The sequence below is a fragment of the Chelonoidis abingdonii genome, chromosome 16 (assembly GCF_003597395.2).
Source record: "Chelonoidis abingdonii isolate Lonesome George chromosome 16, CheloAbing_2.0, whole genome shotgun sequence".
Taxonomy (NCBI): Eukaryota; Metazoa; Chordata; order Testudines; family Testudinidae; genus Chelonoidis; species Chelonoidis abingdonii.
Window position 1 is genome coordinate 12,537,763 of NC_133784.1, and position 14,100 is coordinate 12,551,862.

Sequence of the window (14,100 nt, forward strand, 5' to 3'; positions counted from 1 at the left end):
GTTCGTCGGCGCAGTAACCAGGCAGCGTGGTGGGTTGAGTCTGTTTCCACGTCAGTGAGAGCAGAGCGCAGCCGGTTCCTCTTGCTTGTCCACCACTGGCCTTTGCTCTGTTTCGGCCCCGGGCGCAGCCCTCGGCCGGCCGGAATCGCTGCTCCGCTGTCGCGACCCCCGTAGCGCCGCTCGCCAACCCGATATGTGAGGCAGCCGCCGGCTCGCTAGCAACAGGCGCCGCCATTTTGGATGCGGGGGTCAGTGGTGACGAGTGGCGGGCCCCTATCGCGATATTGACGCGGCGCGGAGATCCCGCGGGTAGGGAGCTGGAGCTGGGGGAGCCCAGGCTGTGGGCTGGCCCGGTGAGTAGCGGTGTGTGGACGTGCTGGGGACGGAGCTGGGAGCTCCAGGGGGCGAGGCGGCTGCAGCGGGGTGAGCTGCAAGGACCTCGGTTTTGGGTGTATCCTGGGCAGGGTGTCGAGCCCCGCCTTGGGAGGGGTGGGTGGGTGACGTTGTGTCCTGCGCAGGGTGCGGGGTGTCGGGCCCAGCCATGCTGGGTGGGTGGGTGACGGTGTGTTCTCGGTAGGGTGCTGGAGGAGTGGGGGTCTGGCCCAGCCATGGGGGTGGGTAGGTAGGTGATGGTGTGTCCTGGGCAGGGTGGTTGCAGAGGGGGGTCTGGCCCAGCCATGATGGGTGACAGTGGGGCCTATGCAGGGTGCTGGCAGAGGGGACTTCGGCCCAGCCACGTGGTGGTGTGGGAGATGGTGTGTCTTGGGCAGGATGCTGGCAGAGGGGGTATTGGCCCAGCCATGGGGCGATGGGAGGAAGTGGCAGTGTATCTTGGGCACGGTGCTGGCAGAGGGGTGCTCGGCCCAGCCGTGTGTGTGTGTGTGTGTGTGTGTGTGTGTGTATGTGGTGTTGGTGTGTCCTGGTCATCCCCAGCCGATGCGGGGTGGGGACATGTTGCCACAATTTCCTGCTGTGATATTTATCCCATTTTAGGCCTGATTTCCCTCTTTCCCAGGCTTCATCTTTCTCATGTGTGAACTTCTCTGGCTACAAGGAGACAGAGACATATGTCTCTATCTAGTGCTTTTCCTCTGAATGTGTCAAGAAATAACTGTGGGGTCAGGGTCAGTTTTGCCTTGGATTAAACTCATTCAAAGGTAAATGCAGATTACTCAAACTCTGGCCAAAGTAATATAAACCAGCCCTGTACACTGATTGGTTCTCTGCATATGGGATCCCTGGAGGGGACAGACCTGAAGTCACTAGTCAGTTGCGTGATAACGTCTGCCTGTGTTGCAGCAGCAGTTCTAAAAAAGTTGATTGGAATTGTTCAGTGGGGAGAGAATAAAAAATACAATAATTTGGCCAACTCCCAGCTGGAGGACTGTCTAGTTCTAGTCACCTCCCCCTAATTTAGGTGGAGCACAGATTAAAAAGGTTGAGTGAAGAGCAATATGGTCAGTCAGCAGGATGGTGGTATATACACATGACTGAATTTCAAACTCTAGGATTATTTAGGCTGGAAAGAGTTGGAGGGGACTTTCGTGAAGTGAGCAGTTATGAATAATTCACTAAGTATGGGTAATTTAAAAAAGTGAAAGTGAAGAATACTTTACACAACATATAGATAACCTTTTTAATTGCTGGAGGAGGAAGGATCAAAGACAGTGGCCTTATTAAATGGACAATATCAATACAAGACTTTTTGAATTGTAAAAGCTAAGACAGTTTAATCAGTCATAAGTAAGTAGAGAATAAGCATTCACCCTACTGTTCATGCTGTTTAATTTTTATGTTTCACTCAGGTTTGATAGGTAAAAGAGGGTATTCCATTTCACTTCTGGGTTCCCATGTGCTAACTCAGTGCTGTTGTATTTAGGCTTATAACAGCATTACAGAGGAGTTATACCACTCTTGCCTCTCCTTTATACCAAGTAGTATGTTACAACTACTTTTGAGAGCACCCTAAATTGTCTCATCAAGTATAAATGCCACAATGTCTGTTCTGTGTCATCAGACCATTGTACAGTACAGTGAAATAAGAACCAAACCTCTTGGGTTAATAAAAGTACTCTTCTGCATTATTTTTTAGATATTAGGAAAAGCTTTCTAACTAAAAGAGTGCTTTAATGCTGTAATAGGCTACTAAAGAAGGTTATGGAATCCCTATCAGTCCAACAGATTAGACTAACACCTGTCAAGGATGGTCTAGGTTTACTTGGACCTGCCTCAGTTCAGGGGGCTGGACTTGATGACTTCTTGAGGTCTCTTCCAGCCCTACATATCTATGATTCTGTGATTTCTGTCCAGTGCTGGAAATTTAGCCTTAAGAGGAGTTTCTTCAACTCTTTCAGCTCTTTCAGTTCCCAATTATACTGTGTATAAAAAGCTCAAGTGAATTAGACTTCTGAATCAACTTTCTATATGAAGATTGACAGGCAAGTGCAGGCTATATTACTGTATTGACTTAGTTTTCAGGTAGCCTGGCTAGCTGTGCAGTAGGCAGGAACTGTTGATGTGATTTGTGGACTGATGAATGTTCCCTAATCTTATTCCTTAATAGCACTTTATCTGCAGTGGAACTTGACTGACTGCATCCTGCTCAGAAATTTTCAGATTATAGTAGAACCTCGATTTTTATGAACATCAATCTTATGAATAACTGCTTATGTGAACCATTTTTCTGCCACCAAAGTCATTTTTCTGCTGTCTAATGTGACTTCAGTCCTTCAACCAATGTTCAAACAGCTGTACAGGTTTGAAAAGGCCGAGAGATGTGGTGACAAAGGTGGTATGCAGTTCTACCAAACAAAGAAAAACCAGGCATACTGTATACATTTATCATTTGTATCAGTGAAAAATTAATTTATTAACTTATGCACCATATGTCCTGTAAGTTTGAAATGTTTAATTTTATGAACTTTCAAATACCCAGGTAATTCACAGAATAGGTGATCAACTGTCTTGTTATGAACATTGAGCCAGATCTGGCTCAACAGCATCCTGGTTTTGAACTAAATCACTGTTCCCAATTGTAGAAGTGGATTGGATCCATTTCTGTGATTGCTGTCCATTGTGGTGGTTTCATTGGCATTGAGTCTGCAGGTAATTGGTGTTCAGTAAGGGTCAAAAAAGGTGATAGAAAGAGGTGACTTGATGGAAATCTAACTGTTTAACCAGAGGATGGTGCTATTTCTTGGTTATATTTCCCAAGGCACTAACTTCCCAACAGGACTCAGAGATTTCCCAAAATAGCACACCTGACTCTTGATGTCTGTACCCATGAGATGTACATATGTACTTGACTATTGAGTAACCAAGGGTTCCATCTGGGTGTAAGATAGTAACATGTGCCTTTGATGGCACACATCTGAAGCATTTTGAATGTGGAATTGATGTAAGGTCACACACAAGTACTTCAACTGATGATCATTTTGATTGCTAGAGAACATTGCTGAAGGCTCTCATCAGCAAAATGATTTGGCAGACAAGAACATACTAACTGAAACTTGTAAAACATTTCAGACTGATTCTAGCCCCAGGATTTAGACCTATTAGCTAGAGGTTGATACAAAATAAGATAGGCATCTACAGTGGAGTCGCATCATAGGCACATTTAACTTACGCAATTTTAAGTATATGCACTCGGCAAAAAAGAGAAAAATAACAATTTAAATACTGTACCTGTAGTGCGGGCGATTCCACCCACCATTCCACTCAATGAGTGTTTGACTATACATGATTTTTGCCTTACACGCTGACTTCAGAACCTAATCCCCGTGTAAGATGTGACTCCCCTGTATAAGGGACAGGACAGCATCTGGTGGGAAGCACTTTATCTGCTGAGGTGGGGAAGAAGACTTTCTTTTCAAGGATGTCCTTGTACTCTGAATAGGACACTATTTATTTCATACGGTGTCCATCTTGAAGACACTTGGTTATTGCAGTAACGAGGGCCATGTAAGGGACTTTATTCTTCCTCCTTCTACACTGCCCAGCCTACTGACTATTGGGGGATTCCATACTTCTTCTTCTTCCCTTCCTCTCTTTTCAAGTCCTGTTCCCATGTGAATAACACCAATGTTTACTTTTGCTGCCACTCATAATGTTCCTGCATATTAGCAGTGGTAGTGGTAAGACTTTTGTTATAGCTTCACTGCTGTCTCTAAAGATCTGGATAAAGCTGCAGTGATTCTGAGTAGAGCTAGATTCAGGAAGAGAGACCCTTCACCGGAAAGGAATATGTATTTGGGAGGGATGAGTTTTTGCTTCAAGAAGCTCAGTTCCTTAAAAGTAGCTGAAATTTAACAGGTGTCTAGTTTTTATAGATTTTAAAGCCAGAAGGGGCCATGTAGTCTGACCTCCTGCATTACATAGGCCGTATAATTTCATCTAGTTATTTCTGTATTGAGCCCAATAACTTGTTTGAAGCATATCTTCCAGAAAGGCATCCTGTGTTGCATTGGAGAATCTGCCATTTTCCTTGGTAGTTTGTTCCAATGGTGGTTAATAACCCTGCTTGTTCAAAGTTCTACAAACAAAATTCTGCAAAAAACTTTATCAGGGTCATAAGAAAGTCTCAGATCCTCTGATTTTTTTTTTTTTTTTTTTTGAAGTGTCTGCATTTGATGAATTCTGTAATTGCTACATTATTGGCAAGTTAAGGAAAATGCAGTAGGTTAAGTGACTTCCTATGGTCACACATTTGAAGTTTACAAATGTGCTAACATGACTAAAAATTCAGGTGATATACACAGACTGTTATTTCAAATTCTCTTCAAATAGCTCCACATCAGTTTGCTTCCTACCCTCCATTGCTGTCTCTTCACTTTTTCCCTTTACACTCTTTCTAGGTGACCCACTCCCATCTCATGATGTTACCAGTAGTAATCTGGTTTACTGCTCTGTTTCCACCCCTCTGCTCAGTCTCTCAACTCCTTCTGGATGTTTTGTTGATGTCTCAAACTCAATTGATTAAAAATTAAACCTTTCCTCTTTGCTTCCAGTCTCTCTATACGTCCTCATTCCTTGGCTAGCCTTCCACTTCCTACTCATCTGGGTTTGCAGGCATGGTGTCCTGTAACTCTGGTCTCCTGATCAGTCCTGTTGCTTATTTGTCATAACCTGAATCAGTCTGTGTGTTACTTACCACCCCCGTTTCTCTATCTTTGTCCATGCCTGGGTCATATCTAGCATTAATTACTGTAACATTGTCATCTTTTATCCGTGCCTCTTCACTTCTGTGTACCTCACAGTCCATCAGAAATGTTGCTGCTGCTCCAGTCATACCATTCTTTCACCCCTCCGTGTGCAGATCCCTTCATTGGCTTTCTATCTCAGTACATCAAATTCAGGCTTCTCGCCCCTGCATTCAAGGCCCTGCATGACCTCAGGCTGTCTTGAACTACATCTCTGCTTTTATCTGCTCCCATTTTCCCTCCCTTTGGTCTGTCCAGTTCTGTAAACCTTACTTCTTCCTTGACGTTGCCCTGAACTTGACTTCATGCTTGTGTTCTTTCTCCTCTTAAGGTGCATGTGACAGGAACATCTAAAACAAATGGCTTTAATCTTTATAAGTTTAACATCCCAAGGAGCTGCTTTCCCAGGCAAATCAAATAGCAGTAGCCTATATAAAGGGCACAAATAAGAAGTCTAAGGGCTGGTTTCCTGTACTATGTAGGGCTGCAATATTTACATAACACCATAGGTGTGCATGGCGTTATACCATGGGTAAACGTATACATATAAATAACAGGAATTCTTGTGGTTACTGGGAAATAAGTGAGACAGGTAGCTCAAGTGCAGTTGTTTATTACTGCACTTATCCCCTGATGTATCTAAGTAGCTGCTTTGAATGCTTCTTATATGGAAAAGTGTGGTGTCTTTCTCGTAGTAGAATAAGTGTATTGGTCTGCACGTGGAAAACTGGGAATATACCCAAATGGTTCTATTGGGAACTCTCCTGTAACTAACCTACACTCTACAAATATTTCTCGCTTGTCAATTGCATCCCTACCCTGTCCCTTACAGACCTGGGGACCAGATTGATTTCCTGCCCAAGGCATGGAGTGATTCAGTATGCTTTATTTTGCACAACTAGGAATTAACCTGGATTCTCTTTATTGTTAGGACTGTCAGGATGGTGGATAAGAATATTTACATTGTCCAAGGTGAAATCAATACAGTGGTGGGTGCCATAAAACGCAGTGCTCGATGGAATACTCACACGCATTTGGTAAGTTTGCTTGGGTTGGTGAGATCTGTCTGTGTTATGAAGAACCTAGAAACTGTTAATTTTAATAAAATCAAACCTCTTGTCTCCTCAAACTAAAGCACCCTACAGTAGTTTTCCAGGTAACACAGGAATAATAACTTGCTATAGTTTGCTACTTTAGACACCTTTGACCTTCTAACTTTATGTGCTTGTAAGCATGAATGTTGTATTGGTGAGCACTGAGAGATGAAGCTGGAAATCTATTTCCCCATGGGCTGGAAAAGTGACTGAGTTGGGGATATGATTATACATCCTTGCACTCACTTCAACATTTTATTCAGACCTTTGTAGGAATCTCTCCTGGTGTCATAGGGGGTGTTTGAAAATACTGCCTGTTTCATTTTAACATCATTTTTATGTGCCTTTTGTGTTCTGCCATGGCTGACAGTTTAAAACCACAAGAGCCAAGAAGTGTAAATTTGGGGCATAGAGAAGTTAATAAAAATGGGGCATTTTTCACCCTTTGTGTGGTACATTGTCACTTTATCTTTTTATGTCTGTTTTGTGACTGCTCGCTATGCCATTGACTGAAATAATATTTCAAAGTCTGATTTGTTAAAAAGATCACTAATGCGAGATTTTTGGTTCACATGATGATCTCAGCCAGCATTTCAGTTTAGCAGTGTAATGTGTATGTGTTGTACTATATTTGTGATGCACTGTAAAATGGCACATGAAACACAGATGGTTCTAATCTAGCATAAGTGGCTTTAATCTCAAACAGCAGGCCTTTTTGCCTTCTTAGAAGCATTCCTTCATTAGTGCTTGGTGCCTTCCAGTAGGAGTTGTGGCTGTATATGCATGCAGCTTGGAGGAACCTCTGCCTGTGCTCATAAAAATAGATATACTAAATTATGGCTGTAGGAAGTAGCTACTCTGGTAACTTTCTTACAGTGGCTCTTTTTTCAAGTTACTGTGGCAGTGCCAAGTATTTTTGGTGTGTTCCCATTATAAATCACTGAGGATTAAATTGGTTCATAAGGATTTGCTGTGGGTGTTAATGTGGCATATATCTACCCTGAACTTTATTGAGTAGTGGAAAGCAAATCAGAATTCTTTCTTACGACAGTAAAGCGAAAACAGAATGCTGAGTCTTGAGAGGGCATTCTGCTCTTGACCCCCCAGCTATACAGCAGTGGAAAATTATAAAGGAAAATTGAATACTTTCCCCGATCTTGATGGAATAGGGAGATTGAAACTAATGAACCCAACCTACTATCTTCCCCTCTTTGGAAAATCTCTCAATACAGCTTGTCCTGAAGGAAAACTAAAAGGAGATGATATCTTTGTGGACCCCGCATATCCTTTTTTACTGTGTGATTTAGGTATCTGTCTGTCTCATTAAGTACTTCCTTTGTTTGTGTAACCTGTAGGATGAAGAACGGGATCCCCTGCTGCACAGCTTTAGTTTATTGAAAGAAGTGCTAAATAACATAACTGGTAAGTGCACATGTGCACTGTACAGGTATGAATATACAATATAACGTGTAAATATGGTATGTCTGTACCTGGGCACAAATATAGCCTCTTATGACTGTCACTTTTTACCCAAGGATCAGATATTTAGTAATGGAAAAGGTCCAACACGTACACCCTTTATAGAAAATAGTAAATCAGTCTATAAATAGGGGAAATGCCTTTTTACTGGGAGTGTGTACACATGCTTATGACTAATCACATGCCATATATATGCTTATACCAGTTACTCAGACATCTTGCCTGTGTTGTTAGACTTTCATCCACCTGAGAAATGTTGGTGTCTAGCATACCTGCTTGTTCTGAGGTATGGTATTGCTTTTATAACTTTTTTTTTCTATAGCATTGGCTAATGAATCTCTGACCCCTTGAAGTTATTTCATGACCATATACTCTGAGCTTTAGACCAACAGTTTACCCTCTGACCATTTGTTTTTTATATATTGTGTTGTGTTTATACAGTACATGTGAGGGACGCTTCAAAATGTATTTCTGTGCAATCTGTAGCCATTGTACCCATGCCTCTCTGTTCACCCTGATCTGTCTCTAGAATCCAGTGTGTTTGTAGTATTATATGAGATCAGTGCATAAACATATGTAGTCTTTCTGTCCAAGCTGTGATAGGTAATATATGGCGATATATCCATCTCATAGAACTAGAAGGGACCCTGAAAAGTCATCAAGTCCAGCCCCCTGCCTTCACTAACAGTGTGTTTTATTCCTATATGTAGTCATGAGTGACAGGAAAATTCTGCTTGGAAAGGAGCCTCCCATTGTTTGATTTCTTCCGCCTCCCATCTCTCAGGACTGCAGGTTTGGTCACCTGCTGCCTGTAATTAATGGCAAACAGACTGCAATTTCAACATAAATCTCCTGGGTTCAGGGATGAAACCCTGGTTAGCCTTGTACTGAAGGGAGGCCAGCAGCTGTGATAGATGTTCCTGCAATGATTGCTAGAATTTCACTGTTAGGTTCACTTCCAGAAAGAAAGAACAATGTGGATTAATTTCCCCGAGCTTTGAGAGGACAGGTCACTCTTATGGTACATATAAACCAGTCTGATAGGACCTGATTCTGAGCCAGAATGGGTCATTGGTACACATTTAATGGGCCAGTAGCTCTCTGGAATGTGAGCTTTGCTAACTTTATTTCTTCTGGAGCAGAATGTCTTCTCTGACTAACAGTGTCAGGGCAGTTGCATTACTCTAAGCTAGTCATGTGTCTCAGATTCACAAGTCAGGTGTGCATTCTGTTATATCTCACCAGATCCCATTGTCTCATGACTGAACGTAACAGAGGAACAAACTTTGCAATATTATGCAATGGCTGCTTCACTACTGAACTCTGTCTAGAGCCACAAGAATGTTAAGCTTATTTTGAGTTGGTTTCTGCACTTTTCTCCCTGGTGGGGTTTGTTCAGTACTCTTGGCACTGAGTTTAGGAACCCACTAAGAAAGCAGTGTTCATTGAAACTCCAGGAGCATCATCTCCTGGCACCAAAGAGAGGTTATAGGAGTGAGTCAATGGAGAGCTATAATTCCTTCTTTTTTCATGACTATCTGCAGGCATAGGGGCTTCTGCTCTGTGTCTGGAGAACTTGCTTGGTCTTAAAAAAGAATCTGATGTTAGCTTGTAGTACAGAAATTTTAGGTTGGTAGTTTCTGCCCTGTTAAATTTCTCGACTATGTTTTGGTTCTGAGGCATCATGTCAGAACCCAGAGTCTTTGAGCAAGTCGGTTTAAATGCTTTGGAGCCTTCTGTCATCATCTAAGTTGGATGAACATACCCATTGCCTTAAGGACCATGGGAAGAACTACTCCCTAGAATTCCTTTATGCCTAACACCTGAAAGGATAGGGACGTTCTGCTCCATTTCATAGTTGTAAGAAGTGATTTCATACATTACCACTACAATGGCTCTCACTTGAATGAGGCTGTGATTCTGTCTGAGGTGGGCCTCCTGAAGCCTTTTCCTGGCAGTAATTAGAGTAACAGATGTTATCAGAAATGGTGTGTCAAGCAATAACGAAATTGAACTGGGAGAGTCCTGATGTTTTCATACAGTCACAATGAGTAGCTGGCAGGACTTGGTGAACATTTGGGCACTGTCCACAATGACTTCTCTCGAATGAATTCAACCCAAAACACTAATTGCTCATTGTAAAGAGAGAGAGTTCCATGTGCTGAGTAACCCAGAAGCTTCCTGTGAGCTCCCGAGGGATTATGCAAAAATGGCCTGTGTTCATTCTGCCGTGGTAGTGTCAAAAGAGTACCTGCTTGTGTATGACATTAGAGTGTGATCTCACTTTGATCACAAGGTGCTCTCCTAAACAGGCAGTTTGAGCACCAGTGACTGCTCTGACTTTAATGCCTGAGAATAGGAGAGATGCTTTGCCCAGCTTGACTGAGCCTTAGGTGTGCGATGGAATCCAAGCAGTGCTTTGTAGTATTGATGGAGTCTGCTGAAGGATGTCCACTACTGTGCTAAGCCCAGCACCTTCTCTGGGCAGTGAGGCCAGAGCTTAGTTCTTGTCCAGACTTTCTTTTCATGTCTCTTTCATTAACTCATGGAAGCACATGGCTTTTATATTTAAATTTATTCAAGCTGTAATCTTTGACATTTGAGTTAGCTTTAGTACAGTTTTGCATTTATAGTAATATATATTATGTATTTTCTCGGTCCCCCAAGAATCCATTTTAATCTGTTCCGGATGCAAATTTCAGACTGTCTTGTCCCATCTCCCTTCTTGCTCTCCCCCTTTCCTCCCTCCACGGAGCATGTTTGATCAGGTGTGGCAGGAATATCCACTGTCAAGCTGCGCCCTTTATATTAGTCAATATTATCCTTCCCTCCCTCCCACTCCCTTCGTTCTCCTCTGGGCTTTACCAGTTGATTTATAATTTCGGAATTCTCATCGGAATCTGTAATACAGTTTGTTCATTATTTAACCAAAACCTGTTTAATGAGCAGAGAGAGGCAATGTAAATGTTAGGCAAGTTGCAGTGGAGTACCTTTTGTTCTCCTCTGAGCTGGTGGGTATTTAACTCTGTCCTGACTGTGATGCTTAAATACCCAGGCCTGGGGTGTAGAGGTGCACCCCATTGCTTCCAGCAGCTCAAGATTTTCACTTCAAAGGGTTGCTTTTCAGGAGTCAGTAAACTGCATAATACAGTCATAATCTGAGTTACCAACAATAAGCCCCCACTAACTTGTGGGAGTCCATCTATTCACAAGATAAGCAGAGTTTCAGGTGGAACCATGTTCAAGCAGATCCCTAAGGGTAGTGTCTGTAGAAGAGACTCTTGTTCGTTGGGAAATATTAGTAATGTAGAGCATGGGATTTGTTAAATGTCTAAAGTTTTTGTAACTTCCATGGCAAAGGCCTCTTGTACTCCTTGGCCCTAAACTTTGTGACGTGAGCCCTGGATTCTGCAGTAATTTGGTGCTGAAACTTAAACTGAAGCTGCCTCAGAATTTAAATTTTTAAAGATCTTTTTATTAATTTGAAAATTAATAATACAGTTAGTACAGTAGACCCAGTGCGTTCTCTTGGATGGTGTCCCTAACCTCTGTTTGCCAGAACCTGGGAATGAGCAACAGGGAATGGATCGCTTCATGGGTACCTGTTCTGTTCATTTCCTCTGGGGCACCTGGCATTGATCACTGTTGGAAGACAGGACACTGGGCTGGATGGATCTTTAGTCTGACCCAGTATGGCCATTCTTAGGTTATTCTGTTTAGCTTACTTTATGTTCTCACCTTTTCAATCATCATTTTTGCTGTTCAGTGTTCTGCAGATTTTTGTATTGATACACAGTTGCAACAAAAATATTAGGTACACAGAGGTCTTGGCAGTGGGTAGGGGCATTTGGGGCTTTTGGCACATGGGGAAGTTTGGGAGGCAATCTGGGATAAGCTTATTAGCTGAACATTTTCAACTAAAATAATCAGTTCAATACTTTTGCTCATGTAAGTCATAGTCTGGCTGGGAGTCTTGTTTTGCTAGGCACTACAAACAGGAATGGCTTCGTGACCTTCTCATAAACAAACTAGAGACAGAGCCTGGATGAACCTAGTATAAGGTGGGTGCACAACTGGTTGGAAAACCATACTCAGAGAGCAATTACCAGTGGTTTCCAATAGAGCTGGAAGGGTATGTTGGTTGGGGTTCCACAGGGATCAGTCCTGGTTCTGGTTCTATTCAATATCTTCAAAAATTATTTGGATAATGGCATAGAGAGTATACTTATAAAGTTTGCGGAGGATACCAAGCTGGGAGGGGTTGCAAGGGCTTTGGAGGACAGGATTAGAATTCAAAATGATCTTGACAAATTGGAGAAATGGTCTGAGAGGAAAAGGGATGAAATTCAATCAGGACAAATGCAAAGTGCTACACTTAGGAATAATCAGTTGCACAAATACAAAATGGGAAATGACTGCCTAGGAAGGAGTACTCCAGAAAAGGATCTAACAGTTATGGCGGATCACAAACTAAAATGAGTCAACAATGTAACCCTGTAACATCCCAGAATGATTGGGTTTTTTTTGTATTAGCAGGTATGTTGTAAGCAAGACACAAATTATCTAGGTGGAATCTCAGTTGTAGAAAGTTTTTTAAGAACAAGCTAGACAAATACCTATTTGGAATGGTCTAGATAATACTTAGTCCTGCTTCAGTGCAGGATACTGGCCTATATGACCTATTGAGGTTCCCATCCAGTCCTACATTTCTGTGATTCTCTGTCCTGAACCACCTACACATAAACCGTGACGTCTAGGCTTAGTCCACAGTAGTGAAACAGGTTGGAGCCATACTATAGACAGGGCTTTTGAGACTGGAACCTATTTTTACCACAACTTAAACTTAAATGCTGGTAGCAGTATGTCCAAGTGCCTTGGCTATATTGGAGCTTCTGCCAGTTCTAATGTGAGTTCAGCTGAACTGGTAGAAGCTTTTATTTGAAATCAAAGACAACTTCAGTCTACACTGGGGAAACTTCCAAGGTAAGACCCAGTTGAGTTGAATGGAGCAGTTAACAGTTAAGAATGATGATTTCAGGCTGACAATAAACTCAAGACATTAATACTATAGTTTGCTGTGGTTTGTGCATAAAAATGTTTATCCTTGCAGCTTTTGTGGCTGTTTAAGTCGTGGGATGCCACTGATAGTTGTGAAGCTTGAGCAGAGCTGTAGGTACTGCTATATGTCTCCTCCTTTTGGAATGAGTTATGAATGGTACTCTATTCTAAAGGTGCTGGCTTGTAGCAACCTGTGCTTATCAGAAACAACCGATAAAGAAAACTGAAATTGATAGCACTGCTTGTCACCCAGTGCTTTCCTCACTCAATTCCCATAATTGGAGCAAGCTAGGATTTTAATGAATGAGTTGCTTCTTAATGCTGTGTACAGTGCCTTGTAGGCAGTCAATTCCTGTCCTGAACTCTCCTGCACAGAAGAATCTTGTGCATGTCAGTGGTGTAGTGGGAGAAGCAGGTGTCTGTGGAAATTGTGTGCGTCAGCTCTATTCAAATAAGGCTTATACTGGATAAACACAGCTGTAAGAAGGTGCCTGTTGGAGTAGGGGGCCATGAGTGCCATGCTTGGGAGGTTTGAGTCCCTTCATCCTCTGGGTCCAGGAGTTCTGAGTTAGAGCATTTCAATAGCAGCTGCAGAGTGAGCCACTGGAAGCACTCTGACTTCATGCACACTCATGAAATTTTAAATGAATGTGTGTATATCAGGGTCAGAGGAATCTCTCCATGGCTTATTTCAGACAAAAGCTGTTGAAAAATCTCCATCCTGAGGGGGTTAGCTGGGTGCAATTAAGAGCTGGCTAAAGGTCAAACACTTGTAACCATAAGAGTACGTTTGCCCAGCCTGCTAATTTAATACACTTGTGGTAGCCATCAGTTTTCTGGTACTGAAACTGGATTCACACCTCACTTTCTCATGTCTCAACTTTTTATAGAATCATAGAAATTTAGGGCTGGACAAGACGTCAAGAAGTCACCACAGCATAGGTGGCTGGATTTGATAGGACCAAGTGACCCTAGACAAGTAGTTTTCAACCAGGAGTCTGGTGGTCTCCTAGGGGGGCCACGAGCAGGTTTCACAGGGGTCAAACATGGCCAGTGTTAGATTCACTGGGGCCCAGGGCAGAAAACTGAAGCCCCACCACCTGGGGCTGAAGTCTCGGGCCCTGGGCCCCACCACCTGGGGCTGAAGCTGAACTTAGCTTCATGGGGGCCCTAGTGGCATGGGGCCCAGGCAATTGCTCTGCTTGCTGTCCCCTAACTCTGGCCCAGTTGTTGTGGCACAAGTGGGCTGTGGAGTTTTCATAGCATGTTGT

General features: G+C 42.8%; 1 protein-coding gene across 16 annotated transcripts in view; it reads left to right on the forward strand.

Moving 5' to 3' along the window:
* The window catches only part of GBF1 (golgi brefeldin A resistant guanine nucleotide exchange factor 1), a 166,917-nt gene continuing 152,817 nt past the window's right edge, over window positions 1-14,100 (forward strand). For 5 of the 16 annotated variants that reach the window (XM_032778226.1, XM_032778224.1, XM_032778227.1 and 2 more), the window contains exons 1-2: window positions 6,130-6,235; window positions 7,648-7,714. In XM_032778226.1, the coding sequence (XP_032634117.1) occupies window positions 6,140-6,235; window positions 7,648-7,714 (163 nt within the window). In that variant the 5' untranslated portion in view covers window positions 6,130-6,139. Of the gene's footprint in view, window positions 364-6,129; window positions 6,236-7,647; window positions 7,715-14,100 lie in introns of those variants that run through there. The other 11 variants (XM_075072936.1, XM_075072940.1, XM_032778231.2 and 8 more) reach the window with 9 other exon arrangements.